The sequence below is a fragment of the Pteropus alecto genome, unplaced genomic scaffold (assembly GCF_000325575.1).
Source record: "Pteropus alecto unplaced genomic scaffold, ASM32557v1 scaffold276, whole genome shotgun sequence".
Lineage (NCBI taxonomy): Eukaryota > Metazoa > Chordata > Mammalia > Chiroptera > Pteropodidae > Pteropus > Pteropus alecto.
This window is the reverse complement of record NW_006438074.1, coordinates 2,893,482-2,920,652: the sequence shown is the minus strand read 5'-3', so window position 1 is coordinate 2,920,652 and position 27,171 is coordinate 2,893,482. Positions and strand designations below refer to the sequence as shown.

Sequence of the window (27,171 nt, the reverse complement as noted above, 5' to 3'; positions counted from 1 at the left end):
ATTTCTTTGGGAAGTCCCAGGCCTTTGCATGCCCACAGGAGCCTGCTTCATTTGGTACATGGGATGAAGATTTTTCTGTGCTATTGGTTTGCAGAGCCAGGAGCCACTCTCTGGTACAGTCTAGTTCCTCTGCATCCTGGCTGTGTTTCCCAATGACCTGGGGAGGGTTTACAAGCTCCCCTAGAGAATGCCCTAGTCTCACCTTAGACCTTGTCAGTCAATCTCTGGGGGTCAACCGAGGCTCAGGAATTTGTAACAAGCTCCATAGGGGACTGTGATGTGCACCCAAGGTTAGGAGCCACTGCTCTAGGGGCCACAGGATCCTAGAATCCACAGGGTCAGGGACCAGGAACAAGCGCCCCAGGAGATTCGTAAGTAGACAACATTGGGAACCAATGAGAGAAAACAAGGTTAGAATTCTCAAACTTTTATTATTGCCTGTGAAGGCTTCTTTAGTATCACTGAATTCATTTACTTCTTCTCACAGTCAAAGCCTCCTACCAAATGGAAATAAATAAAAAAAGGTACTGTGAAGTATAATTTACTGTGGGAATGATGGACAGACGATTCCAAGCTTTATAACGTTACTTTAAAATTTGTGTGATAGATATGAAAATAAAATTTTTTGTACATGGTAGAAATGAAGATGCTCACTGTCTAAGAGGGTTATAGAATTATAAATTTTAGAGAAACAGGTGTTATCTAGTCTGACAACCTCCTCTCTAGCAGCCCTACAAGGCACCGTTAAACCTCTGCCTGAGGTTTGCAGGAAGTGCTGTATCAAAGGGCAGCCTGCTCCTTTTTAGCAAAGCTTTATGTGTTCAAATTTTGTTCCTCATATATTACTCAAACCCCTATTCCATTATTCTTTCTTTCTTTCCATCCATCCACCCTACAGCTAGTCACAGAATCATTATTTTACAGACTGAGAAACTTAACATGTCTACACTTATAAGTGAGAATCCTGAAGTCCAGAGAAAGAAGGTGATTTTTCTGGAGCTGCAGCTAGTTCATGACAGAGCACAGTCTTGGACTTCTTGATGCCCAGCCCCCATGGCCCTTCTACTATTGCACACATTCCAACACCAGTACTCCTACTGAAGTTAAACTTCATGCAATCGCTTAGGGAAATGATAACTGAATTAAATCTGAGTCGGCTGTGGTATGTTGCAATTTTCAATAAACACTAAACTTCATAGGTATAGTGCCTCCCAACAGACATAATACTGCAGCCATTAGAATGACACTTAGAGAAACACAATAGTCTGCAGAGCCACCGGCATGATGGAGGCATGGTAGGGCACTAAGCAGCCATGCTCAATAGCATCTGCAGACCCCTGGGGGTCCACATTCCATGAGGTCAAGTTCATTTTCATAATACTATTAAAATGTGACTTGCCTTTTTCATTGTGTTAACATTTTCCACTATGGGATGATGCAAAAAGCAACGATGGGTAAAACTATAGGTGTCTTATATGAATAAAGGACAACAACTATTTTAATAGTTACTAGTTTCTTCACTATCATGCACTTAACTATAAAAAAAAAAAAGCCAGTTTCACTTAAGAATATCCTCGATAAAGAATACATATTTTTAATAATCTGTGTGACAAAGTGGGAAGCATGCTTAAGGCACTTCTGCAACATACCAAAGTATGAGGGTTGAGGAAAAGCACTCATGTGGTTGAGTTTCAAGCTGACCTGTCGATTTTTTTCATAGAACACTATTTTTACTTAAAAGAAAAAAAAAAAACAGCTGATATACTATACTTATATATGTAAATAGTAAAAGATTTTTCTGAAGAGATAGATGTTGATAAATGTAAAATCCTATTATTATCAACTACTGAAATGTGTCAACATTTGGAGAATCTGCATAATTAGTGAAACAATTTTTCCAAATGACCAAGCATGATGTTAAAAAAATCATGCATGGTGAGAAAATCTATTTAGAGTATAAGATAGACCAGTAGATTTTAATATAAATTAGGAAAAGTTTATTGACATGGTTTCAGAGTCCATTTATCAATGAACCTATGAGGAACTTCTACTTGCTGGAGTTTAGTGTAATTCCAAAGAATATCTACAATTATTCAGGGTCTTTTCCATGTACATCTTGAGAGGTTGGATTGTTTTTATAGACAGACAAAACTACATATCTCAACAGATCAAATGCAGAAGCAGATGAGAATCTAGTTGTCTCCCATTACAGAGTTTGCAAAAATGTAAAATAGTGTCACTCTTCTCACTACATTTTCATTTGAAAAATATAATTTCTTCCATAAAAATGTTATTTCTATTAACATGTAATGGGTTTGTTATTTTATTTTTATTTTTGTAAGAGTTTACTTGAGCCAAACTGATGACATATGCCAGGGAGCAAGATCTCAAATGCTCCTGGTTTATTGTTATTTTAAAATAAATGAAACATATTTTTCATTTCTCAGTTTAAATTTTTCTATATAGGTAGATATAGCTCACATAAACTAAAGTTCTTTAGGATTCTCAAAGTTTTTAATATAAAGGGAAATTTGACACTTTTACAATATTGAGTCTTTAAAATTGAGTCTACCACTTAAGAGTTGTGTCACCTTGGATCCCTCTGAACTTTGCCCTTGAGGTTAAGTAATTTGCCCCAGGTCTCAGAGCTAGCAAGTGGTATAACCCAGCTTTGAACACCATAGCAATTCCTTGCCCACATTAACTTAATGGCAGGAAAAAAGAAGTTCTTTACAATCCTTGGCATACGATCAGGTTTTTTCTTTATAGAAGTACTGATTCAAAAAGAAAGACTGAAAAAATACCTTACTAGTAAAGGGTTAACAAGCAAACCACTGTAAATGGGTCCACATGACTGTTAATCATGGCATATGGAAATATTGCTTAGTATATAGAACTCTTCATTATAACAGCCTTCAGGATCATTATCTCTAAAGGACAGCCTGCCCACACTGCATTTCCCCTACCCCAGAAAGCTAGATGGAAAGTCAGGTTGTCCAAATAAATATCTTGTGTTACACCGGCTTCTTCGCTACCAGGGCAAATTCAGACCAAATGCACCAAGCTGAGGCTAAGGACACTTGAAGGTCCTTCCGTTATGATAATTATATTCATCTATTTTATAAAATAGGAATGGAAAGTAAATATACCATATTTCAACTGAAAGAGAAAAGCAGGAAATACATTCTACCATTAAAAAGGCTTCAAGACACCAACGGCTTAGTAAGCGATTGTTGAATGAATGAAAGAAACATACCTGTACTTGTGGCAGGTCAGCAGCTTGGTCTGGTGACATATGTTCACAGGAGAATGCAACTGAATAATTATTTAAGATCTGTTTCAAATTTTCTATTTCCTCGTCGCATTCATTTGTCTGTTTTATGACTATCTATAAAATAACCCCCCCAAAAGAAGAATCTTTGTCATATCAAAGAAATAGATCGATGGGCTACTTCCAATGGCTATTCCCATCACAAGTTTCAATCAATTACAACAAACATGCACCTACACAGATTTCAATAGGAAATGGTAACCTAAATATGGAAAACAACATTTAGAAAGCTGGCACCTGAACTTCTTGCTCTACTAGATGCCACGCAAGCTTGTGCAGTGCTTGGACTAGAGGTCTAAGTAGACACACCTTTGCTCTTAAGTATTTCCAGCCTAGTGAGTGGTCTTGTTCTGGGAAGCATTTTATAGCAGGTTAATACAAAGTTGCTAAGTTTTATAAAATTATTGATATATCACATATGCAATTTTAATACATATTCCATGTGAGGCTTGACAAATTTTCCCGTTCCAGCCACATCCTCTCCTGGTACCCACTGTGATCAGTAGCGAACATTTTATGAGTAAAAGGTTGAGGGGTTGAGAGTGGTCTAACTTTGCAGAATAAAGCAAAACTAACCAGACCAATACCTGGAATCCAATGTTAAGTGATTCATAGAGCTCAAACCTGTTTGTGAACTAAATGATATGATCAAAGTATGATGAAATAAAGAAATGGACTTCAAAAGAAAGTCTAGGTATTTCCTTGGCATGCTTCAAATAAAGCGAAATGCCTTTTAAACTACAAAGTTTCGGGCCAACACCGAATTCTTCCTTGCATTTTCTTTAATAGTTAACCATACTTTTATTTGCAGGCTGGAAATGAAGAACTATGTTCACTGCACACACCTGTTACCCAGCCCTCAACAATGAGCAATAGTCTCATTACTCCTCCCAAAAGTAATTTGTCTCATTTTCCACAACAAAGATACTTACTTACAATATCTAAAGAATTAAAATAAATGTACCATATTCTAATGCTTTTCATTACCACCAGGTTATTTAGCTTTGAAATATATGAGATGACATCTGATTTCTACCAACACAATAAGATGAAAAATTTTAGCACAGTTAGACAGCTAACTTGGCACAAAATATAATTTCCTCTTCTATTTTCCCCCTTTCATCTTGTGAAGAAGCCACTTTCCAGCATAGTTAGGACTATTATTTTCTTTTCCTTACCAGGAGACCAATAAGCACAAAAAGATTAAAAATAATAGTACAAATTTTATATCTTTCTTTTTTCTTCTCTTCATATTATTAAAAAAATAGTACATTGAGTGCCAGATCTTTTCTCACCCTGTAGGTGTTAGGAAATGACATCAACTGATCAGCAGCCAGTCCAGAGAGACTGTATGAGTTAAGACTCAAACCAGAGATTACAGTGTCCTCAAATCTTAGAAGAACACAGAGTGACCACTTAAATGTGAATAGAATTTCAGTGGAAGAAAGAAGTAGCAGTTTCCTTCCTACAATCAGGTGGTGGTCGGGGAGGAGGGAAAAATAAACCTTTCTTCCTATCCTGATCCATCTAATCAGGAAATGTAGGCAAATGCGGGGAGGTCTACTAAGAGGGTTGAAAAGTCTGTGGAATTTAAGGTTCTTTCAACAACTTTCTGTTTTATGAGAGTGGTGGTTGACCTAGGAATACAAACCGAAGGGAAATTAACTTCCATCTAATGATGATTCCTGATTTGTCACTGGAGATCAATCGAAACTTAAGAAAAAAATAAAAATCCTCTGGGGAGAGACTTAAAGATGTCATCAGTTAGAAGAAAGAGATCCCAATATGGAGAATGACACCAGGAGTCTAGAGACTCAAATTCTTGTCCTATTTGTACACAAATGAATCTCGACATAAGTTAATTCAGTGGTTTTAGCAAGTCATCTAACATTTTCTACCTTCTAATACTGATCTCTTTATAAGTAAAAATAGAGATGGCAAAGTGCCTACTCTCTCTGTTATCAAATGTTTGAGAATAAAATGAGATCGATTAATATGAAAGTGGCTGAGATGTATAAAGAGATTGTTATGGGGATGATTACTGCATGAGTCTGTCGACCTCATGCGATTGTGAAGGTACGGTTCAAGTTTGAATCTATTTCCACGGCATTTTACCCACATGGGTCTTCAATAACTGGAGAATGGAATTAAACAGACCATAGCAATGCTTTACTATCTTCAGCCAGAACAAGGGTAAGAACTGAGAGAAGTAACCATAGCCCCATTTGAGCAAGAAAGTACATTCTTATATCAAATGCCACTTCCTGGATAATAGCACTTGAAGACACCAAAAAGAATCAACGTAGGCAGCATCTTATTGGCACGGCAATTTGATCTACCGTTAAAACTAAAACAAAACTAGCTTCTGCGGAAAATTTGCATCCAATAAGTTGGCTGTCAACATAAACTACTCACCTTTAATAACTCATTTTGTTCCTGGGTCACATTTTCCAAAAGTTTTATTTCTTGTAAAAGCTGATTTGTCCGCTGAAACACAGGCAGAGGTTTCATTCCTGTCTGGGGTAACCTCAGTTCTACTTGGTAAGACATTATTTCTGCAATGGTTTTCTTCATAGGATGTATATTTTCAAGCAGGACCTTAATTATATCAGAAAAGCATGGTTCGCAAATTTAAAAAAAGGCTACTGCAAAATCTAATTATTCAAAATTATAATACTGTATAACTTAATCTTTATAGTTTTGATTTTTAAAACATTTCCTTAGCTAACACTGAAAAGGATTATTCTATCTCTTACGATCTGGTAGTTAAAGTTCTCAGAAAAGAATGCCTGAGGCAAGAGTAACTTCCTGGCACCAAAGTATGCATTCGGACAACCCTTTCCGTCCTTCTCTTCCTGCCAGCCTCTCTGCAGAACTGCTGTCTTGCTTTGCATACTGTCACCAGGCTGTGAGCTGTGTAACCGTGGGCCCTGCATCTTATTCACTTCCGTAAACCGCACCTAGATGGGCCTTCCCACATAGTAGGCTCTCGAAAAATGCTTTTTGAATTGAACAGAATTGATCTGTCAAATTTAATAAGTCCTCAAAGTATAATTATTTTATTTTAATGACATCTGATCCATAGAAATCTGAGTTCACGAAATCAACAAATGAATGAAAAAAGATTATTCATTTTGCTAAGTACACTTCATATATATCATCTTGCTGAACCCTCACGATTACCATGGGAGGTATTATCAGAACTTCCATTTCACAGGTAAGGAAATTCGGTTCACAGAATACTGAAAACCAAGGTGAAATGAACTGTAAGAAGCAGTGCTGAGATAAGAACCCAGGCTGCCTAATCCCAAAGCACATGCTCCTAACCACTGGGCTGAGGTAGACCGAACACCCATGTGCAATTCAGTATATCCCAGTTTCTGTGCTAGGGACCTTCTATATAATTGTCCAACATAACCACTATAATACTAATGTGCAGATATGAAAAAGAATCCAAGAAATGTTAACAACTACTCAAAGTCACAGAGACATTAAGCAGTGTAGCTGGGGCTGGAATCCAGTTCTCCTGATTTAGAAGCTCAAGATCTTGGAGTATTAAACAACTAGATTTGACCTGAAGGCAAAACTTTCAAGCTTTGAAGTTTTTGGAAGAAATTAAATGAAAAAAATAACCTATAGGAAAATTATCTTTATATAATAGTACTCTATGATTTAAAACATGATATTTATAGTTACTCATATCTCTTTCCCAACTTTATCATGCTATTACTCTAGCAAGACAAAATATTTTTAATCATATCGTATTAGTACATATCTAAAAATAAACATAGTAAGTATTATGAGAAAATATTTTAAATAATAATCCATAATTACCTCCCCATGCTTAAGATGTTCTTCGGGTGAAAAATCAAATATTTCTTTTGACAATAGGATAGCTTTGATTTTTGAAACTCTTTTCTCCATTGATTTTACTTCATTTTCAATAGCAACCACATCCTAGAATTTCAGAAACAAAAACACTCATGCAGTACATGTTGTATGTTAATAATCTATAAAACACAATTTATTGCCATTTGTTCTGTTCTCATATTTAACCAAAATATATTTGTCATTTATATCTCTTAAAAACTAACCAAGTGCACAGATAATGTCGATTGTTCTCAATAAAAATTGTTATTCTATTAAGCACATACCACACTACAAAGCATTGCTTACACCTTGTTGAGTCAAAGATCCTCACAGGGCCAGTTTCCAGTTACTTATACTATGAAAACAAAAGTACAGATGCTCCTTGATTTACAATGAGGTTATGTCCCTAATAAACTGAAAATATCATAAGTCGAAATGCATTTAATAGACCTAAGATACCAAACATCACAGCTTAGCCTAGCCTACCTTGACTGTGCTCCTAACACTGACACTGGTCTACAGTTGGACAAAATCATCTAACACAATGAATACACTGTAGGATATCAGTTGTTTACCCTCGTGATTGTGTGGCTGCTAGGAACTGCAGCAGCAGCACGAGAGAGTATTGCAGTGCATGTCGCTAATCGGGAAAAGATTAAAATTCAAAATCTGAAGTATGGTTTCTACTGAATGCATATCTCTTTTGCACCATTGTAAAGTCAAAAAATCTTGAGTTAAACAATCTTAAGTTGGGGACTGTCTGTAGCATAATCTGAATTAATTTTTAAGTAAATTCTCAATTATCTGCAAACTCTAGATTTATCTTTGGAATGTGTTTAAACACTTGAATACAAGTGAGTCCAACATTTTAAAAATTCTCACCACTTTAAGTAAAATGATAGTCACCCTTAAAAAATGAACACACAAGGGGCTGGAAAAATTGACAGGATTTTCCAACAATAAGCTTGTTGCCATGCAAAGTGTCACTAAATTACTTTATAATTACTCACACTGTAAGAGGGCCTTTAAGACCTTTACTTTAGAGCTCAAAGAAGATGAACTATAGCAATAAAAAGGTACGGTTAATAATCAAGGGGACAGGGAAAAAAACTACATAAATATATACTGAGGGTTTCAAATTATAGCAGTTGGAGCCATTCATAGGACAAACAACTTTATAAGCAAGTGAAACAGTAAGTGTAGTAATTTTATAGTGATATCACCAAATTTTTAAGAAAAAGTTAAATTATATTGAGATTATTTTCTGCACCTTATTTTGAAAAAGGACATAAAAATATACAATGTATTTTAGAGAATTTCCATCAAAATTAGAGAAGCATTTAAAAACAGTGGAATAAGCTTCATTGACCAAGAATATTTAACAATAATTATTCCTTTAAGTTATTTAAGTGGTGTATAATGTAACTGAAAAACAAAGGTAAATAATTAAGACTAACTGTACCTGCCTTTGCTATGTGATTCCATCCTTAAATAAATGCCTCACCCATTTCAAGCTAAAATAAATACAATTATTTAAAAATCTAGCGGCTAGCATACAGTAGCCCCTCAATACATATTTGCTATTGGTGAATGAAGACTTGGAAAGTTATGTTTTAATTCTCTCTTTACTAATCCATGCTTTTAAATCAACAATATCTCTTCTCTGACAAAGAGAAATCACTGAGTTTATTGGGACAGGATTCTTCCCTTTAAATCGACCACTCCTGGACTGAGAATGGGAATATGGTTTTTATTACAGTTGCACTATAGGTTGCAAAGTAAAATACAATTTAAGAAATAAGAATATAAATGACAAAAAGGTACCAGATCAATGTGTCTTCATATAATTAGTTGATTAGCAGTATAACTTTAATATAGTAAATGAAACATAAATTAGATATAAGAAGTCACATCTTTATAGTGCTAACTTACATCAGCCATTCGCTGAATCTGTGGCAGGCTCTCCATGATATTTTGTTGTAAAGCTGCTACTTGACGACTTAACTCTTGTATGGACTGTGCTAAATCATCTGTTTCAAAAATTACTGACAAGTCTTCTAGATCAGTGAAAATTGAATGTAAAAGATTGTGCTTCTGTTCTGAATCTTCCAAAGCCATCTAGATAATGGGAAACAAGGCAGATAGGGGAAGAAAGAAACAATAAGATACTGAAAATTGATTAAAATTTAAATCAGAGAAAATTCTGTAACTCTGTATGGTGACAGATGTTCACTAGATTTATTGTGGTGATCATTTCACAATATATACAAACATCTAACCATTATGGTGTATACCTGAAACTAATAAAACATATGCCAGTTATACCATAATAAAAAAATTTAAATCAGAGAAAATTTAATTTTCTCAACATTTCAAACTCCTGTTCATTTCCACTTTTGTAATAAAATGTTGAACGCTCTCTATGGTCAGTGGTAGTGGATGCCTTAAGAGAGTCTGCGATTTTGGTGGTCTAGCAGCCTGCTCCTCTAGCCATCTTTAACGAACCAAGAATACCTGGCCTGTAGGCCATCCCTCTGAAATTTGGAATTGGGGCCAACAAAGCCATTCATGCTATTTCCAATTGGCTGGACTTATAATAGATAAGTCCATTGAGAGAAATAGATAAATGAAGAGGGGATGAGAGAAATAGATAAATGAAGAGGGGATGAGAAATGAAGAGGCAGCTCAGTGGCTTGCCATTCCTGGTGCCAGTGTTCTCCTTAGGCCTTACCAGATGGTGCCACTGACTTCAAGGAGACATCACCATAGCTTGAGATGACTTGAACAATGCAATACTAAAAGAGCTCTAATAAAACCAAATGAAAAATTATCTATTTTTTGAATTTCTTAGACATTCCTCCTTATAATTTCTTTCTTTTTCTTTTAATAATTACAATGTATCAATCTTCAAATTTAAGATTTCAAAATATCTTAGCTACCTATTGCAAATGTTCAACTTGCTATGTAGTCTCAAATAATTCCATAAAAAATAACTGACATGAGAAAGTGCACTTACTTATACAACTAGAACTCTAGTCATTAAGTCTCTAAAAGTAATCAGGTTATTTAGAATTCTGTATTGGCCTTATTCAAAATCCTAGAAGGAGAAAACTTTAAGGAAAACAAAACTTAAAACCAATGTTTTTATCAATAATACTATTTATAATAACATCAAAATACATGAAATACTCAGGAATAAATTTAACAATTTATATGCAAGACCTGTACACTGAAGACTATAAAACACTGCTAAAAAAATAAAAATAAAAAATAGGTATGTCATGTTCCTAGATTTGAACAGCCAATACAGTTAAGATGTCAATTCTCAACAAACTGATCTACAGAATTAATGCAATCACACTCAGAATTCCAACAAACCTCACATAGACACTGACAAGCTGATTCTAAGATTTATATAAAATCCAGACTAACCAAAACAGATATGAAAAAGAACTAAGTTGTAGAATGTATGTTACCTGATTTTAAGACATACTATAAAGCTACAGTAACCAAGATTGTGTCATATTGGTGAATAAGCAGAGACGTGGATCAACAGAACATTAGAGAGAGCTCAGAAATAGACCCAAAAGGGACCAAAGTAATTCAATGGTGAGTCTTTTCAACAAATGGTGCTAGAATAATTAGATACCCACATAGAAAAAAATAAACCTGGATTCTCACTTCTTACTATATACAAAAATTAAGTTCCTTGAAATGGATCATAAGACCTAAAAGTAAGAGTTAAAACTATAAAATTTCTAGAAGAAAAAATAGGAAGAAATCCTTGTGACTTTGGGTTAAAGATTTCTTAGATACAACACAAAAAAAATCATAAAAGAAAAATATTGAAATTGGATTTCAATAAATTAATAACATTTTCTCTTTGAAGGACAATATTGAGAGAATGAAAAGACAAGCCACAGACTGGAAGAAAATATTTGTAAATCATTCACCTAATAAACAACTGGTTTTTAGGGTATTTTATAAATAACTCTTACAACTTAATAATAAAAAGACAAACTAATTAAAAATGGGCAATAAAAAAATTGAAATGACACTTCAAAAAGTGTACAAATAACAACACACGAATAAATGCTCAAATTAATAAATCATTAGTCATTAGAGAAATGTAGTTTAAGTCACAATGAGATAATACCACATTACTAGAATGGCTAAAATTTAAAAGACAATATCATGTGCAAGCCAGAATACAGAGCAATTGGAACTCACATTGCCAGCGGGAATAAAAAATGGTACAGCCATTTTGGAAAAACAATTTGGAAGTTTCTTATCTAGTTAAATATTTACCATAAAAGCCAGCTATCATACTCTTTGGTATTTACCAGATGAAATGACATGAAAATGTATACAAGGATTTACATATGAGTGTTCATAGCAGCTTTGCTCATAATGGTCTGTGGTAGGCAGCAGTAATCCTCACTTTCTGGTACTCATGCCCTTATAATCAGCTCCTTTGAATGTAAGCTGGGCTAATTTATTTCTAATATGATATGGCATGAAGCATATCACGCGATGAAACTTCCAAGATTAGATTACAAAAAAGACGATTTCTGTCTTGTGAGCACTCTCTTTTTAATTGTTTATGGAGAGGGAAGCCAGCCTCCATGTCATGAGGCAGCCTCATAAGGAGGCCCACGTTTTTTTCCCCTATATATGGAAGTGGATCTTCTGTTGCCTGCCAAATGCCAAGTGATTGAGCTTGAATGTGTATCCTGTCTCCTCTCTCACCCAAATTGAGACTTCAGATGAGACCACAGCCTTGGCCAACACCGTGACTGTATTCTCATGAGAGACCTTGAGCCAGCGGTACTCAGCTATGCCTGGATTCTTGGCCCACATTAACTGTGAGATAATAAATGTTTGTTGTTTTAAGCTGCTAACTTTTGGAGTAATGTGTTACACAGCAAGAGATACTGAATATATAGCCCCAAACTTGATACAACCCAAATGTCTATTAACTGGTGAAGGGATAAACACATTGCATATTTCCATAAATGTAATACTATTCAGTAATCAAAGGAACTAACTATCTGTAAATGTAATGACCTAGATGAATCTCAAAAACTAAGTAAAAGAAGTCAGGTACTATAAACTATAGACAGTATGATTCTATTTATAAAGTACTGTAGAAAAGGCAAAACCATAGTAATAAAATGCAGTGAGTAAGTGGTTACGTAGGGCTGAAGATAGTCGAAAGGGGAATGAATGACTGCAAAGGAACACAAGAAAACTTTTTGGGGTGATGCGAAATGTTCCTTACACTGATGATAGTGGTAATGGTGGTTACACCAATTGTATACCTTTATCAAAACTCTTCTAACTGTACACTGAAAATAGGTATATTATGCTACATATAAATTATACCTCAATGAAGCTGATTAAAAAAATAAGCTGTTTTCCTATTTTTACAATGACAATTTATGTTGCAATGATGCTTAATTACAACAGCAATCTTTGGTTATAAACAGCACCTTTAGGTTATAAAAATCTATTTTAACAAATCCAAGCTAAATAAAAGGTTAGAGTGCAAGAAAAATAGACATTTTAAAGCTTAGTTGAGAGTTTCAATTATTTCTTTAAGAGTCATTTTAAAAATCAGTGCCTGGTAATGCTAGAAAAATGTAAAACGGTATCCTAAAAATAAGGACAAAATGGGGCACTCACATATGACTAGTTATTTGAGACTTACTTGCCATTGGGGGATTTATTAGGATACATTCTGTAGGAAATTAGCCTGCATCTCCCCTTGTCCCTATTTGAATCTAGCTCAAAGAGTTCTACTCAGCTCTAGCTCACAACCACCAGCAAATTAGGATGTCCTGAATAGTTTGAGAGATGCTTTCACATTTTTACATTTGTGTTAGTAGAAGGTAGCAAAGTCCAACTGCTTTTGCCTGAGTTCACATTTGTATGATTTTTTTTTATGTAAAAAAAAAACTTATAATAAGCATTTGAGGAAAAAAGCATCATTTCTCTCTTCTGTCTTTGTAAACTCTGAAAATGGTGAGAACTACAGGCAATTTAAAATAAAGGAGGATGTGGAAAGTCAACACAAGAGATGGGGGCAGAAATCACAGGACGGGGGAAGAAAAGAAACAAATGGGAGAAAATGCAACATCTTTAGAACTGTTACTATGGGGAAAAAATATGCCAACAAATCTCAAACATCAAGGAGATATGAAGTCAACACTTGTTCACTTAGGAACACACTGTGCTACTCTAAAGATATCAAAAGGAGTTGGATCAACTTTGTGGCTTGATTACTCTAAAAACTGTTACAAAATAAACCTTTTCCTAAATGATTCTTTCTCATGGCTGAATAGTATGATAGAAGGGAAATGTGCCTTTCACAGTAAAACAAGCCTATACTTGGCATCTGGAAGATTTTCGGCAGTCAAGACCCGCACAGATCGACGCTTTCATTTGTTGTCTTTATGAGCTAGCATGGAGACACGGGGTCTCTGAGGAGTACCAGGAAGGACGGGAAATTTGGAATCATGGTGTGCTAGACTTGGAGGAACCATAGATTAGTTTTCTAATGCTGTGTAACTAATTACCACAAATTTAGCAGCTTAAAATAAAACAAATTTATTATCTTGTGGGAACCATGGCTCAGGAATCCAGGCCCAGATTAGGTGGGTCCTCTGCTTAGGAAGTTACAAGGCTGCAAACAAGGTGCCATCTGGAGCACGGGTTTCTCTTACAAGTTCACTCAGGTTGTTGGCAGAATTCAGTTGTAAGACTGAGATCCCAGTTTTCTTGCTGGCTGTTGACTGGGGTCACTCTCAGCATCTAGAGACCATGCCGGGATCCCAGCCCCATGGCACTCTCATAATACGGCAGCTTACTTCTTCAAGCCGGCAAGAATCTCTCTCCAGTCTGCTACCAGGGAGTCTTACAGTCACATAACCATGAGTAATCATGTATTCATGGGAGTGACTATCCCATTACTTTAGTCATATAATAATGTAACCTAATCAATACAGTGACTGTCTCATCACATACTTACATTCTTGCCCTCAATCAAGAGGAAGACACTATACAAGTCATCATGTACATGAGGGGTCAAGAATATTGGGAGCCATCTTAGAATTCTGCCAACTGAAACCATCAACACGGTTCGGTGCAACATTCTTACTTCATAGATGAGGGAAACCGAGGCCCATAGAGGATACCCAAAAAGTCATGTAGTGGTTATCAGGACAGAAAGAACAAGATCCTGGTCTCTAAAATCCCTGTCTAGACCCTGTCACTGTTCTAAATTTCCTTCTGCCATTCAGTATGGCTGGAGACAAAAGTGAATTTTCAGGTTAAAAGAGAGGGGTGGAGGAAGCACAATGGTGATTAGTAAAGTCACTGATCATTATATGTAGATTCTATGACACCCAAGAAACACTGAAAGAACACTTACCTGAAGGGTGCTAGCGTGGTGACTCAGTGTCTTCGAAGAGTCATGGTCAGCAGGATTAGCCAGCAAACGACTGGTATTTTCTATCCAAGCTTCAGTATTCTTCAACAGATCATGGTATTCCTCCATCTTGATTGTGGCCTGTGAAAGAGAGGCGGTACCAAACTCAGTCTGACCGATGGCTCTACTTGAGTTGTTGTTAGCCAGTGGTGTATGAGGCCTAGCAGGGCTCTACTCTCTATGGCTGGAGCCACCCCCTCCAGTTTTGATCTTTCCAACTTTTAAGACCAATCCTGACCATGGCTGGAAAGGACTTAATGAAGTTCTACCCCAAAACTATGGGTCTCAGCAAAGGACGTGAGTTAGCCTTGCAACTAGTCTGGTTCCCATTTCACACTTCATTCTGAAAACTGGATTTGTATTTTGTCCTCCCGGACAGGGCTTTGTCCTACAATATCCCAGTTCCTCTGAGACTAGGATCCTACCTAATTTTTGTCAGATCCATGTACCACTCACCTACCATGACTCCGACTTAGAAGGAAAAAGAGAAGTGTCTCTTCTGAATGATATTCATTCTTATTGCTGGCCCCCTCCCTGGACTGCTGAGATCACTTGCTGGAAATGCCCTGTTGTGGTCTTTCTGCCAAAGGTCTTCTTCCTGAAGACTCTCCCGCCCGTGCCTGCAGTGACATCTGTCCCTTCGGTACCCACCTGAACCTATCGTGTGGCTCTAGTTTCAAGTCCTAAACTGGGAATTTGAGGGAAATTGGCTGTCTCTGAATATGTATTTTTGTTTTGTTTTAAACCCGTCTCAATACCACCACAAGCTACGTGTAGTTATCACACCTTATTTAGCTGTGAAGTTCTCGATTCTGCTCTCTGCGATACTTGTTGATACTGCTGGAAAGGAACCATCAAGTTATCCATCCATTCTTGAGCCTGTCCTGGATCCTGTTCGACAACGTCCTGAACTTCAGAATCCAGCTCATTTAGCTTAGAATGCCAGAAGTCTAGCTCATCCCACATTTTCTGGAGAAGGAAATCATAAGTCAATTTGAATGCAGATGCCATGGTTTATTGTATTAATTCCTAGTTTTCACATGGTATTTGTACTTGCAAAACAACATCGCAACAGTTATTCGCTTATGCCCAGCAACTACTGTGAAACTGAAAAACACTTTTTCTGAAGTCTCTTAACTCTAACCACATTCATTCATTTCATTACAAATTAGCTATAAAGGAACAGAAAGTCATGGACATTTCCAGAGATGAATGGCACCAAACAAGGTCATTGTAACCCTAATCTTTCAAGAGTGATGAGTTAACATTATGTTTAAAAGGGGCTCTGGTTAATACTTAAATCTATTTGGACTACTACATACACGTACTGAATCTAGAAGATATTAGTACCAATAGCTTTTGGCTCAAGAAACCAATATGTTGTCTGGGCAAAGAACATGTCAAAGGTAAAATATTTAATTCTTACTTAGTATTTGCTTAAGAACATAATTTCTAGAAATGGGAAAAGTGGACTGGCTAAATTACGTTCCTCTGCTTAATAAGAGTCCAAGATTTTATCCAATGGTAAACCATATTCTGACCTATTTTTAAAAGTCTCAATTCGTATTAGAATATTTCCTTAAAACAGAGTAGAATAAGAATGCTTTCCATATGCAAGAGTTTACTTGGGAGTTAAGAGGTGGAATACTATGTTTATGTACAGTTTTACCTAAGACTTTATTTCCTATGACATTTCACAGGGAAATAAAATTAGAATTTCTATTTTCCCATATCACCTTCCAGTCTAAAGAAAATCTGCTAATAGTATTCAAACCCTATTTTTTATTGTTATTGTACTTTTATTTGGCCATTGGAGTATTTTTTATTTTTCAATTACAGTTGATATATAATCCTATTGAAATATTTTTTAATCAAATAAGTTTCATAAATGTTCCATATTATATTCCCCAATATTATTTCACTTTAGAAAACCAAAGACTGAGAAATGCTCCAACACAGAAACATACTACCCTTTGTTTTTCACATTTATATTTATGCATTTATAATGTATATAGATTTTTTTCATTTATAATATTTTTATATCGGTCTTCCCAAGATAAGATCCTTCCTCTACTTGTGAAAAGGCTAGTTTGCAACCATAAGCTGTCAGGGGTTTGGATCTATTCCCACGATGGAAAAACTGAGATTAATTCTTAAATGAAATCTTCACCAAGCCTCTGCAGGCGACACTCTCAGTAAGGGCGGCCCTGTGGGTTTGAGTTCGGATGTCTGCAGTTCAGATTAATACAAAGAGCACATACTGTGATGACTGACAAATGGGAATACCGAATGCTGAAGAAAGTTAAAGGAGAATGTTACTTTACCTTTTGAATTTCTTGAGCTTTCTCAATATTTTTGCTTTTCTGCTGCAACATCTTCTCAACATTATGAAGCCCATTGTTAATTTCATCTATTTTTCTAGCCATTGCATATGATGGTGAACTTTTCAAGACTTCATTGCTAATCTATTACAACAGGACAAAGACAATATTTAGTTCAGACAAGTTTTACGTGCTCTAGTCACAGGTCCAAATGATAAAAAAGGTAGTCACACTGTTATGTGCTTTAATTATAAAAAATCTTTTAAGGGTTCTGGGAAAAATTCCAAACCATGCTGGCTAACGCATTAATGAGAGGGTATATTAGCAACTCTAGGAAATGGCAGTTGTGCTAATGTGATCTTTTAAATACAATATTAAAAAAAAAAAACACAAAATTTTGTTGAATGTAATCCACGGTATGAACTACAGATATGTGCTGTCTTGGGAAAAACTGCTGAGTGGACTGCTTGAAACATACCCCAATGAAAGATATGAAAAAATTCCTGGGAGATAAATAATTTATTATATAGTCTCCCTACTTCATAAGAAAATCCTCTCCACAGAATGGTTTTCAAAAAAACAAAACTTATTCTCAAGCCAACTTTTACAAAAATGTAATTCCCACTTTACTATTCATTTGAGTGGAATAATCTTCTAAAATTAGCTATTATTTGAGGATGCACAAAACTTAGTTTTCTCAGTGTGAATGTTTCTAGTGTATTTTTTCATAGCAATCAGAAATCTAGCTGCTGAATGGTGTAATTTTTTTATCTGAATGAAAATTTTAAAGGTTATCTCAAGAAAATAACTTAGGCTAGGAAAGATAATAAATGAATGTTGAATGTGTCATTTTTCAAATACCTTATTAGTTTGTTTAGGCTATGCTGATAAGGTTTTCTTCAAGCAGCCACTAAATAATCAAATAATACTTTCTGCTTTTGTATAATCTTTTAACTCTTTTAAAACCACTATCATCTGTATAGCCATAGAGATTACAATGTTTCATTGCAGATAGTATACAGATAAAGAAAACTAAACACAGGCTAAATGACTTGCTTAAGATCTCATATCCTGTTAGTGGTTGAACTTGTCCTTAGAAGCCCTAAGTCACCAGACTCCAGAGTCCCAGGCTCTTTTCATGACATCGAGGGGCAGATAATTTTACAAAATGTTTTTATTTTACAGACCATACCATGGTCAAATTTTTAGAAAAAAAAATTTAATCCTATATTGGACTTTTTATTGCTATGTAACAAATTACTACAAAAAGAAGCTTTCTGCCATTTCGGGAGGTATTCTCCTGGCAGAAATGCCTATCATTTAAGAACGTTAGGAAAGATTGTGATTTAGGAAAAGTAAGGCAGCATCTGAATTATACAGAATGGTACTGTCTTGTGGCCTGAATCCTTTAGATACATCACACATTGAAAATCAGTTGCTGTTACAAATATATAAGTTACAGTTGAAATTTTCAATCTTAAATTTAAAAGACGACTCTTGATTACTAAGTCACTTTGTCAGGTATTTTCACATGAAGTATTCATGAGAACAAATTTAGTTTCTGTCAAAACATTTAATGTTCTCTTAAAATAAAATCAATAGAGTACATGAGTCTTGAGAAAGTACCTCAAAACCGATTTTCTTGTATGTTAAATCAATGAGATTTCTTATAAAAATATATTAGGAGTTAACATGTTTTTTTACATGGGTTAGATTTTCTTAAGAAATCTGTCACAGAAGTTAACTAAATGTGAAATATATTTTTGTGTGTGTGCATTTAATATCTATTTTATGTACTAAGTATTATTAGTTTTAAAAGCAACACAAAAATCCTTCTGTGGATGCTGGACCAAGTAGAATTTTGTTCTGCTGGATCTGGGTTGCCTTTTTAAAATTCAATAAAATTGTCTTGCTAAACTCCTCGGTCTCTGGTACTATGAAACATTTCCACTGTTTCTTCTAACCTGGACTTCCAGGTATAAAGATTTGTCTATGTATAATTTGTAAGAATTGTGCTATGTCGCCATCATTAAAAAGACACTACGTGTTAAGTGGTATCCCTAGGGAGTTGTGAAATGTGTATTCTTACTGCCCTTTGTTGCTACTTCAAAATGTTCACAGGAAATGTTTTAAAGCAAAATATTATTCATGTCCGAAATTCTAAAGTGATTCTTCAGCTAAGAAAAAAAAATACTCCAAGTATAAGATAATGTACAATTATTTTTAAATGCAAGAGAAGAAAAACCAAGCATCATGACAACTAAAAAGAAACAGATTACCTAATTCTGTTTTCTACGTGACTTGTTTAGAGCAATTTCATCTCAATATTCAATACACAAAATTAACAATTAACTGAACGCTATAAAAAACAATTATAGCTGGAATCAGGGTAAATGAAAATATGATATTTTCTTTTCATTCAACTTCATAAATAATAACACTAGTACAAACATTATTATTACCTTCTCATCTACGTCTTCTAAAGCTTTTCTGCATTCTTCCGCCTGGGATTCAATCTCTGCGGGAACTATGGTGTACATTTCAGAATACTTGATTCGGAGTTTTTCCATAATATTTTCAAAAGTTAGCTTCCCTTTCTTAAAAATGCTTTGAAGCTCCTAAAAACATCAAGAGAGTTTCAATACTCACAGGATGGGGAAAAAGTTTAACACTAAAAATGAAATCAAGCCTTCTAGCACATCCTTATGATTTAAATAAGCAAATTTTGCATGACAAAACCCCACTTTTGATACAAGCTGATTAAGCCTGAGAGATACTCAGCCTGGTCAGATGATGCTAATTTGTAAGAATTAAACTTGATATCTCTTCAGAGTGTCAAACCATTTTTCTTAAAAAGACATTACAACATCTCCTGCTTCTAAAGTACCTCTAAGGACTTAACTGTATCTCAGTTGCTGTCTTGATCTAAAAAGCTGCAAGTAGCAAAAGGTTTCAAAGAAGTTTTTGTTGTTGTTATTAACTTGTTGCTATTTCTGCTTCTTCCTACATTATCATCACAATAATTCAAGGCCACTAAAAGCCCTATGCTTGAAGCTGAAGTGTCTGCTTTCATGTAATTAGACAGCCCAGCAGAGTTCAACTTCTTTTTAAAAGGAGGGTTCCAGTTCCACGCAAAGAATGCGGGTTTCAGGAGATAAAAGAAACCTGAACAAACAGTCTATTGGTTGTGGCCTAGAAACCCAATCTGATCTACGTTCTCTTGCACTAATTATAAAGGAGAAACTCATTTGTTTGGGAAAGTTTCCCAAAGATCAAGTGGAAAAATACTTCTTGACTTTGCTGTGGCTTTCTGGGGTTTGCTTTGTTTTTACAGTAGCTGTTCAGTAGCATTATTTGTGTTAATGGATTGAGTCACCACACTGAAGAATGATTACAATTTTGAATGATTCCATGATGTGATACTGTTTTCCTTTTCTTAACCCTCATTAGAGAACAAATCTGGAGAGAAAGCTAAAGAACAATGCCATTCAGACAAAACTGGGGTTTGAGGTACAGTGTCATCCTATTTTACCTAGACTAATCTGGGAGTACAGGTTTTCATTCGGTGCTACAAAGATGGCTTCCGAAAGAAGACTGCTGTGAGAGAGAATAAGTTTCCTTTTTTAACAGTGATAACCAAAAACTCTGGTTAACAATGGCATGCGACTTTTGAATAAACTTCCCAATGTCAATGTGTCTGTTACTATTGGACTGAAATGAAAAGAGATCATTCTGGGGGGAGGGGGAGGAAGTTCCCAAGTGACACAGGGGCATGTGCATAATCTCTGTGATACTGTGATATTAATAATATATAGAGACATTTATAAATACAGATATTTGGTCTTCATCACTGGTTATTGGCACAGCTTCTAAAACTCTTGGAATTTCCTGGATAGGGGTGAGAGGAGTATCTTTTGTTATTTATAACAACACTTTTTCAATCCTATCTGAGTTTATGTCAATGAGATGACTCTTGGGGGTGGGGTCCAAGATAGCTTCAGGATGGGGGCTGGTTACCAGAGGAACCAACCACTTGATTACAGTGGTGGAATTTTCCGCTCTACTTCCCAACCACTAGGAAGGGGAGATGGGCTGGAGGTTGAGTTAGTCACCAAAGGGCAATAATTTAGCCAATCATGTCTATATCGTGAACCTCCATAAAATCCCCTAAACAATGAGGTTTGGAGAGCTCTAGAGTGAGTGAACACATCAAGGTATAGAGGGTTGGCAAGGTACTAGGGGGAGGGCACGGAAGGTACCTTATACCTTACCCTATACATCTCTTCCATTTGGCTCTTCCTGAGTTGTATCCTTTATAACAAATCAGTAATAATAAGTAAAGCTCTTTCCCAACTTCTGTGAGCCATTCTAGCAAATTATTGAACCTGGGGGGAGGGAGTTTGTGAGAACCCCTGATTTACAGCCTACCAGTCAGAAGTACCAGAAGTCTGGAACTGATCACTGGTGTCTGAGGTGGGGCAGTCTTGTGGGACTGAGCCCTTAACCTGGGGCAGGGGCGGCGGGGAGGGGCGAGCAGGGGAGGGAGGTCGTCCTCCATGCTAACTCCTGGTGGTTAGTGTCAGAATTACATTGAATTTTAGGACATTCGGTTGGTGTCCAGGGGGTTGGAAATAGGTTGGTGTGGGGGAAAAAACAATAACACATATGTGATGTCACAAGTGTTGTACGTAAAAACAGTTCTACCTTGTCAGAAGTAAGATATTACATCCTACTGAAGTGAGTTATGTAACATGCTACTCTTCAGTGGTCTGCGGCCCTGGTTCAACAAACACACTTAACATGTGGTTGAAGAAGGGCTGCTTGGTCCAGACTGGCCTACTTTCCAACCTGGTCTCATCCCTGCTCTTTGCTCTCCACCCACACTGATCTTTCATGGCTCTGCCCACACCATGCCATGGGGCCTTTGAGAGTGCTTTCCTCTCTCTTGGACCATTCCCTCCTCCCTAGACATTGAGCTACCTCTGTCCCAAGGACTCTGGATTCAAGACTGCCTGTATCGGCCACATTCACCACTTCATTTCTCACTTACCTCAAACTGTTCTGCCTTTTCTGGGTGGTCTTGTAATTGCATATTTTGGAGAGAAGCTGTGGTCTGTTGAAATAGATTCTTCAAAGTAATTATTTCTTTTGCGAAAGAATGTCTTTCTTGGATTTCATTCTGTATCAATTCCTTACTTTTTTGAGCTTTCTGGAAAAGACTAAAATATAGTATCAAAATAACATTGTTTATCTATCCCGCTCTTTTGTGAAATAGTTTTATTTCAGCAAGTAACACAGTATCTGCATAGCTCACGAAAGATCTTTTTCTTGAGAAAAAAGTACTAGTTTCAATGATTTAAATATTGCATGTATAAATGTATATCGAATTCTATCATTCAATCAAAAACTTTTCCAAAACTTTCACCCCAAAATATCCTCTTTTCACACTTTACGTAACATTTGCCAACTCCTCTTTTTCTTCATGAAATCCTTGCGTTCCACGGAACTGACTTAGAGATGTGCATGAAGACATGAGTGGGTCCTCAGGGATAGACAACTCACCAGCCTTTACACCCTAGCTGACCCCATTTATTGTGGATGTACCCATCATATTAATAGAGAAGTTTAAGGGGGTAAAATCTTTCCTGAGAGCTATTAGGTAAGTATCTTTAGCTGTAAATTACCGCCTTTAAATTATTGACCCAATGATTCTGCTTCTTAGCATCTTTCTCAATGAATTAATCACAGATGCAGATAGAGATTTTGGCCTAAGAATATTCATTGTAGTGCTTTATAAGAGTAAAAAAAATTACATATAATTTAAAGGTTCTTCATTAGGAGCTAGTTCAATAAATTATGGCATATCCACATGGAGAAATATTACGCAGCTATGTTTTAAGGAGCATTTAATGGCAAAGGAAAATAAACATGATATGTTGATTTAAAAAATCAGAATACAAAACAGTATGTTTGTTTACTATGTTTACAATTTGTTTAAAAATATAAGCACAGTAAAAAAGGATGAGAAAAAAGTGACTGGCAGTGGTTGTTGCTGAGTGGCAAAATTAGAGATGGGTTTTATATTAATCTTTATAATTTTCTCCATTCTCTAAACTTCCTATAATAAATATGTATTGCTAAATTAGAAAAAAGCGAACAGAAAAAAAACTGAAGTGTATTCACCCTCAGGAATACAAAGATGAAGAACGTGAGCTTGTTTAAATGATCATTATTAATCTTTTCGATCCCTTTTATACCTCAGTGTTGACTCAACTCAATTCTGTCATATCATTTGTGATTATTCTATAATATTTTTATGATCTTGACATTCATTATTTTCTCAAGTTTAAACTTGAGTTGTCAAGCACGTTTCTTAAGTTTTTCATAAATCTTACTTATCACATCGTTCTCGCATAGATGTCATCTCTTGAAATGCGGGAACAGTTTCCACAGCCGTTGAGCTTTCGGGAGCATTCTGGATGCTTTTAATGCGCTGAAGAAGCAGGGCCAGTAACAGCTGCTGCTTCTCCACATTCTCTTCATATTGGCTTAAACAGTCTAGTAGCTCAGAGAGTTCCTCTGTGCTGGCTGCTTCTTTTGTTTTGGAAATTTCAGGGAGTTCTTCTTGAAGATTATCTAAAATAATTGCTTCTCGTTCAATCTAGTTCAACAAACAAAAACAAGAGAACGAAAATAAGTAAAATAGACTCTTTCCATTTCAGGAATGGAAAACATACCTTGGCAACCATAATGTTTGTATACTGGCTCTCCAAAAAGCACCTGATGCCATATCCTACTTCAAAGTAATATATGTCTTTTTATAGCTGGACTATTATATCTCCATGATCAGAATCCCATAGTTCCCAGCTACTGATCATGTAGATGTGTGATTAAAATGAAGTACTGCTGTTATGAGCTAAAGGAAACGCTGTTGAATATTTTCATAAGTAATTTCTTTCTCTTTCAGATTTCAGTTGCATAAAGCAACTATTTCTCCTGAGATACCCATAAGGTAGTTAGAATGAGCTTCACCAAACTGCATCTACTAAATATTAGAGGTTAGAAAACTACTGGATAATTTTTCTATGTTTCTTTTCTTTCACATCCCCTCCCAATGAGCTCAAAAAAGTAAGTCCGGTATGTCCTCATTACCCTGACACCTACACCAATGGGAAAGCAGCCCAAATTACTGAACATAATCATGTACTTATTGACAGCTATGTGCAGATCCCAAAAATACATTACTTACTGCATCAAATAATGGGAAAAAATTGGAGTTCTATCAGCCCTGAACTCAGAATGAAGACACAGAGAATGAGATCCCTCTTCTGTGTCTCCTCAAATTCTCTGGCCCTCGCCTCAGCTGCACAGTCCATTTACCATGATCTGCTCTGGCACTGTTAACTCTGCTCCTCTATGTTCCAACCAAGTCAGGCATCTAGCAATCTTGACATTACAGAACATCACACCAGGCAACTATATTTATGATATCGTCTAACTGAAATGATGAATGAGAACCCGGAAGACAGAGGGTAGGAAATGAAATTTTAAAAAAAATCTAGGAATTCCAAATTACGTTTCCAGGGGCCCAATGGTCTGGGGCATGCCAGAACCTCTATAAGGTAATGATCAAGTTGTTCAATCTTGTACCTCTACCGCTAAAAAAAAGGCACAGAACTAGATGAGCCTATGGAATTTTGGAGGCAATCAGTATATGCTGTACTTGGACATATTGCTCAGATCCATTTATCAGAACACTGTCAATGTTAAGGAGGGCCTGGTCAAAAAGAGGCACATCAGCAGGGCTGGGCTGTGATATAAGCTGCCCTGCCACTTAGGCTATATAATCCAGTTGAGTCCCAATCGCTAGAATACATGGGTGCAGCGGTAGACTAGCCCCTCTCCAAGAGACCCAGTTATGAAATTTGTGCTTTCCATCCCTTCAAACCTAAATTCAGGTAGATCAGAAGTCCTGGCTCTCATGCAGGTAGCCATATTTCCACTAGGGATTGAGATAAGTGTTCCACTGGGTCATTTTGCAGTCCCCCTGCCAAAGAACCAGCATGCAAAGAAAGGAACTGCTATACTGACAGAGGTAATTGTACATCTAGAGTTTCCAACATGCATCCAGGTTCAAAGAACTACGTGTATAATCTAGGACTTAATGGAACATCTCTTGGTGCTTCTGTGCCCAGCTATAACCATAAATGGGCAACTGCAGCAACCAGGATCCAATAGGAGTAAAGCAAATAAAGGCTCTGATCTTTCCCGTTTCAGCTCTCCTAGTCCCCCACTCCTGTTCCCTAAGATCACTTTCCAAAATAAACCACCTGCCTGCAAGTCCCTGTCTTAAGCTCTACTGTCTGCTGTGAGTTGGTAAGTGATTAAGGAGGGGAACACAAGAAGAATAATTTTCATTAGCACAATAATTTTACTCAAAAGCCAGGCAATTCTTCAACTTGTGAATGGATAAACAAACTGTTATATGTATGCTCAGTAAAATATTACCCAGGAATAAAAAGAAATGAACTACTGATTCAGGCAGCAACATGAATGAATCTCACGTGCATTATGCTTAGAGAAAGCGGCCAAACTCATAAGGCCACAAATTATCTGTGTCCATTTATGTGTCATTCTGGAAATAACAAACTAGATTAATGGTTGCCATGGGCTGGAGGCAGATTCTGTTTAAGAAAACAGAGGTAAGACTGGTGAGTGAAAGGGGGAATAAATAAAAATTTAAATTTATTTTTTAATTTGTAAATTTAAACAGAACATTTAAGTTTTCAAAAATCTACTTATGCGAAACCTTTATTCCATAATGATACTGCATTATTATACAATTATGGACATTTTATTTATTTTTTTATTAAAAAAATTTTTTAAATTATTTCATTTATTTATTTATTTGTTTGTTTTTTAAACACCTATAGCACCTGGTATTCCTAGGTGGTCTCCATCCAAGTACTAACCAGGCCCGAGATCAGACGAGATCGGGCGCGTTCAGGGTGGCATGGCCGTAGACTAATTACAGACATTTTAAAAACAGAAATTCATTTTGTATATATAAATTCACCAAACATGCTAACAGGATCTTGCATGTACAGGATCTTGCATGTACAGCTCTTTAGTTGATAGAATTTTTCTTGAATAGATAAAAGCTATTTTAAAATCTTACCTCAATTTGGTATGCACAAGTATCATTTACATTGATAGTTTAGTGGTAAACGCCAGAGTCTAAGTTTGAATTCTCGTGTACCATTCACGTGTGAACTGGGGCAAGTTACTCAATCTCACTGTCTCACTTTCCTCATCTATAAAATGAGGATTATGAAAATATCTACCTCATAGGATTATTGCAAAGATAAATGAAAATACATGTAAAGAGCTTAGAACTCTGTCTGACACATGCTCAATAAGCACCCACCAAATATCAGTAGTTGTTATTGTTATTACATGAGAACATTTTATTTTCGTTCCTCCTTAAAAAACATTTTATTAGCAGATAATGTCAAATGTTTGTATGAATAATTAGAGTCCTAAATGAATGGGATCTGAATTAATAAAGCATAATTGCAAATGGGTATATAACAATAGAGAGACAATGTAATAAAATAAAAAGAACGAAAGCTTAGAATTAGTCTAGACCTGGGTTTGAATGAGAGCTGTCCCTCAAAAGTATCTACTAAATGTCCACTAAGTGTAAGTACCTGGTTGGATTCTAAAGTAACAGCAGTGAGCAAAAGAGATATGGTCCCAGCCTGCAGGAGTCTATAGCTCAATCACTAGCTGGAAGGTCTTGTACCAACTTAAATCTCTCAGTGCCTCAGCTTCCCCATTAATAAAATGGTAATAATTCCTGAAGGCAATACAAGGATTCAGTGGCATCTTGTGTGAACTGCCTTCTTTGTGCAGCACACAATCTACTGCAGGAACTCAATAAATGGTACCATTGTGGATGGGGAAGAACTGGAGGCTAACAGTCCTGTTGAAAGTGTATTTTACAACGTTTCTTAGAGTTTTAACATTCAAGAGACTATTTACTAATTAACCATACCAGCACCACCAAAATGATATTCATTTTCAAGAACATCAAGTTTTAAGCACGAAAATGTGACAGTACTGAACATTTAAATCCCAAAGCATGAGCTACCTCTAAT

General features: G+C 36.0%; 1 protein-coding gene across 1 annotated transcript in view; it reads right to left on the bottom strand.

The window, feature by feature from the left end:
- Positions 1–27,171, bottom strand: part of SYNE2 (spectrin repeat containing nuclear envelope protein 2) — a 272,180-nt gene that overhangs the window by 90,416 nt on the left and 154,593 nt on the right. Inside the window, exons 52-61 of the mRNA XM_025049097.1 lie at positions 23,407–23,672; positions 22,062–22,230; positions 19,474–19,629; positions 17,015–17,155; positions 15,477–15,659; positions 14,634–14,771; positions 9,134–9,319; positions 7,166–7,288; positions 5,747–5,929; positions 3,254–3,388 (exon numbers count right to left, since the gene is read on the bottom strand). Of these exons, the coding sequence (XP_024904865.1) occupies positions 3,254–3,388; positions 5,747–5,929; positions 7,166–7,288; positions 9,134–9,319; positions 14,634–14,771; positions 15,477–15,659; positions 17,015–17,155; positions 19,474–19,629; positions 22,062–22,230; positions 23,407–23,672 (1,680 nt within the window). The remainder of the gene's footprint in view (positions 1–3,253; positions 3,389–5,746; positions 5,930–7,165; positions 7,289–9,133; positions 9,320–14,633; positions 14,772–15,476; positions 15,660–17,014; positions 17,156–19,473; positions 19,630–22,061; positions 22,231–23,406; positions 23,673–27,171) is intronic.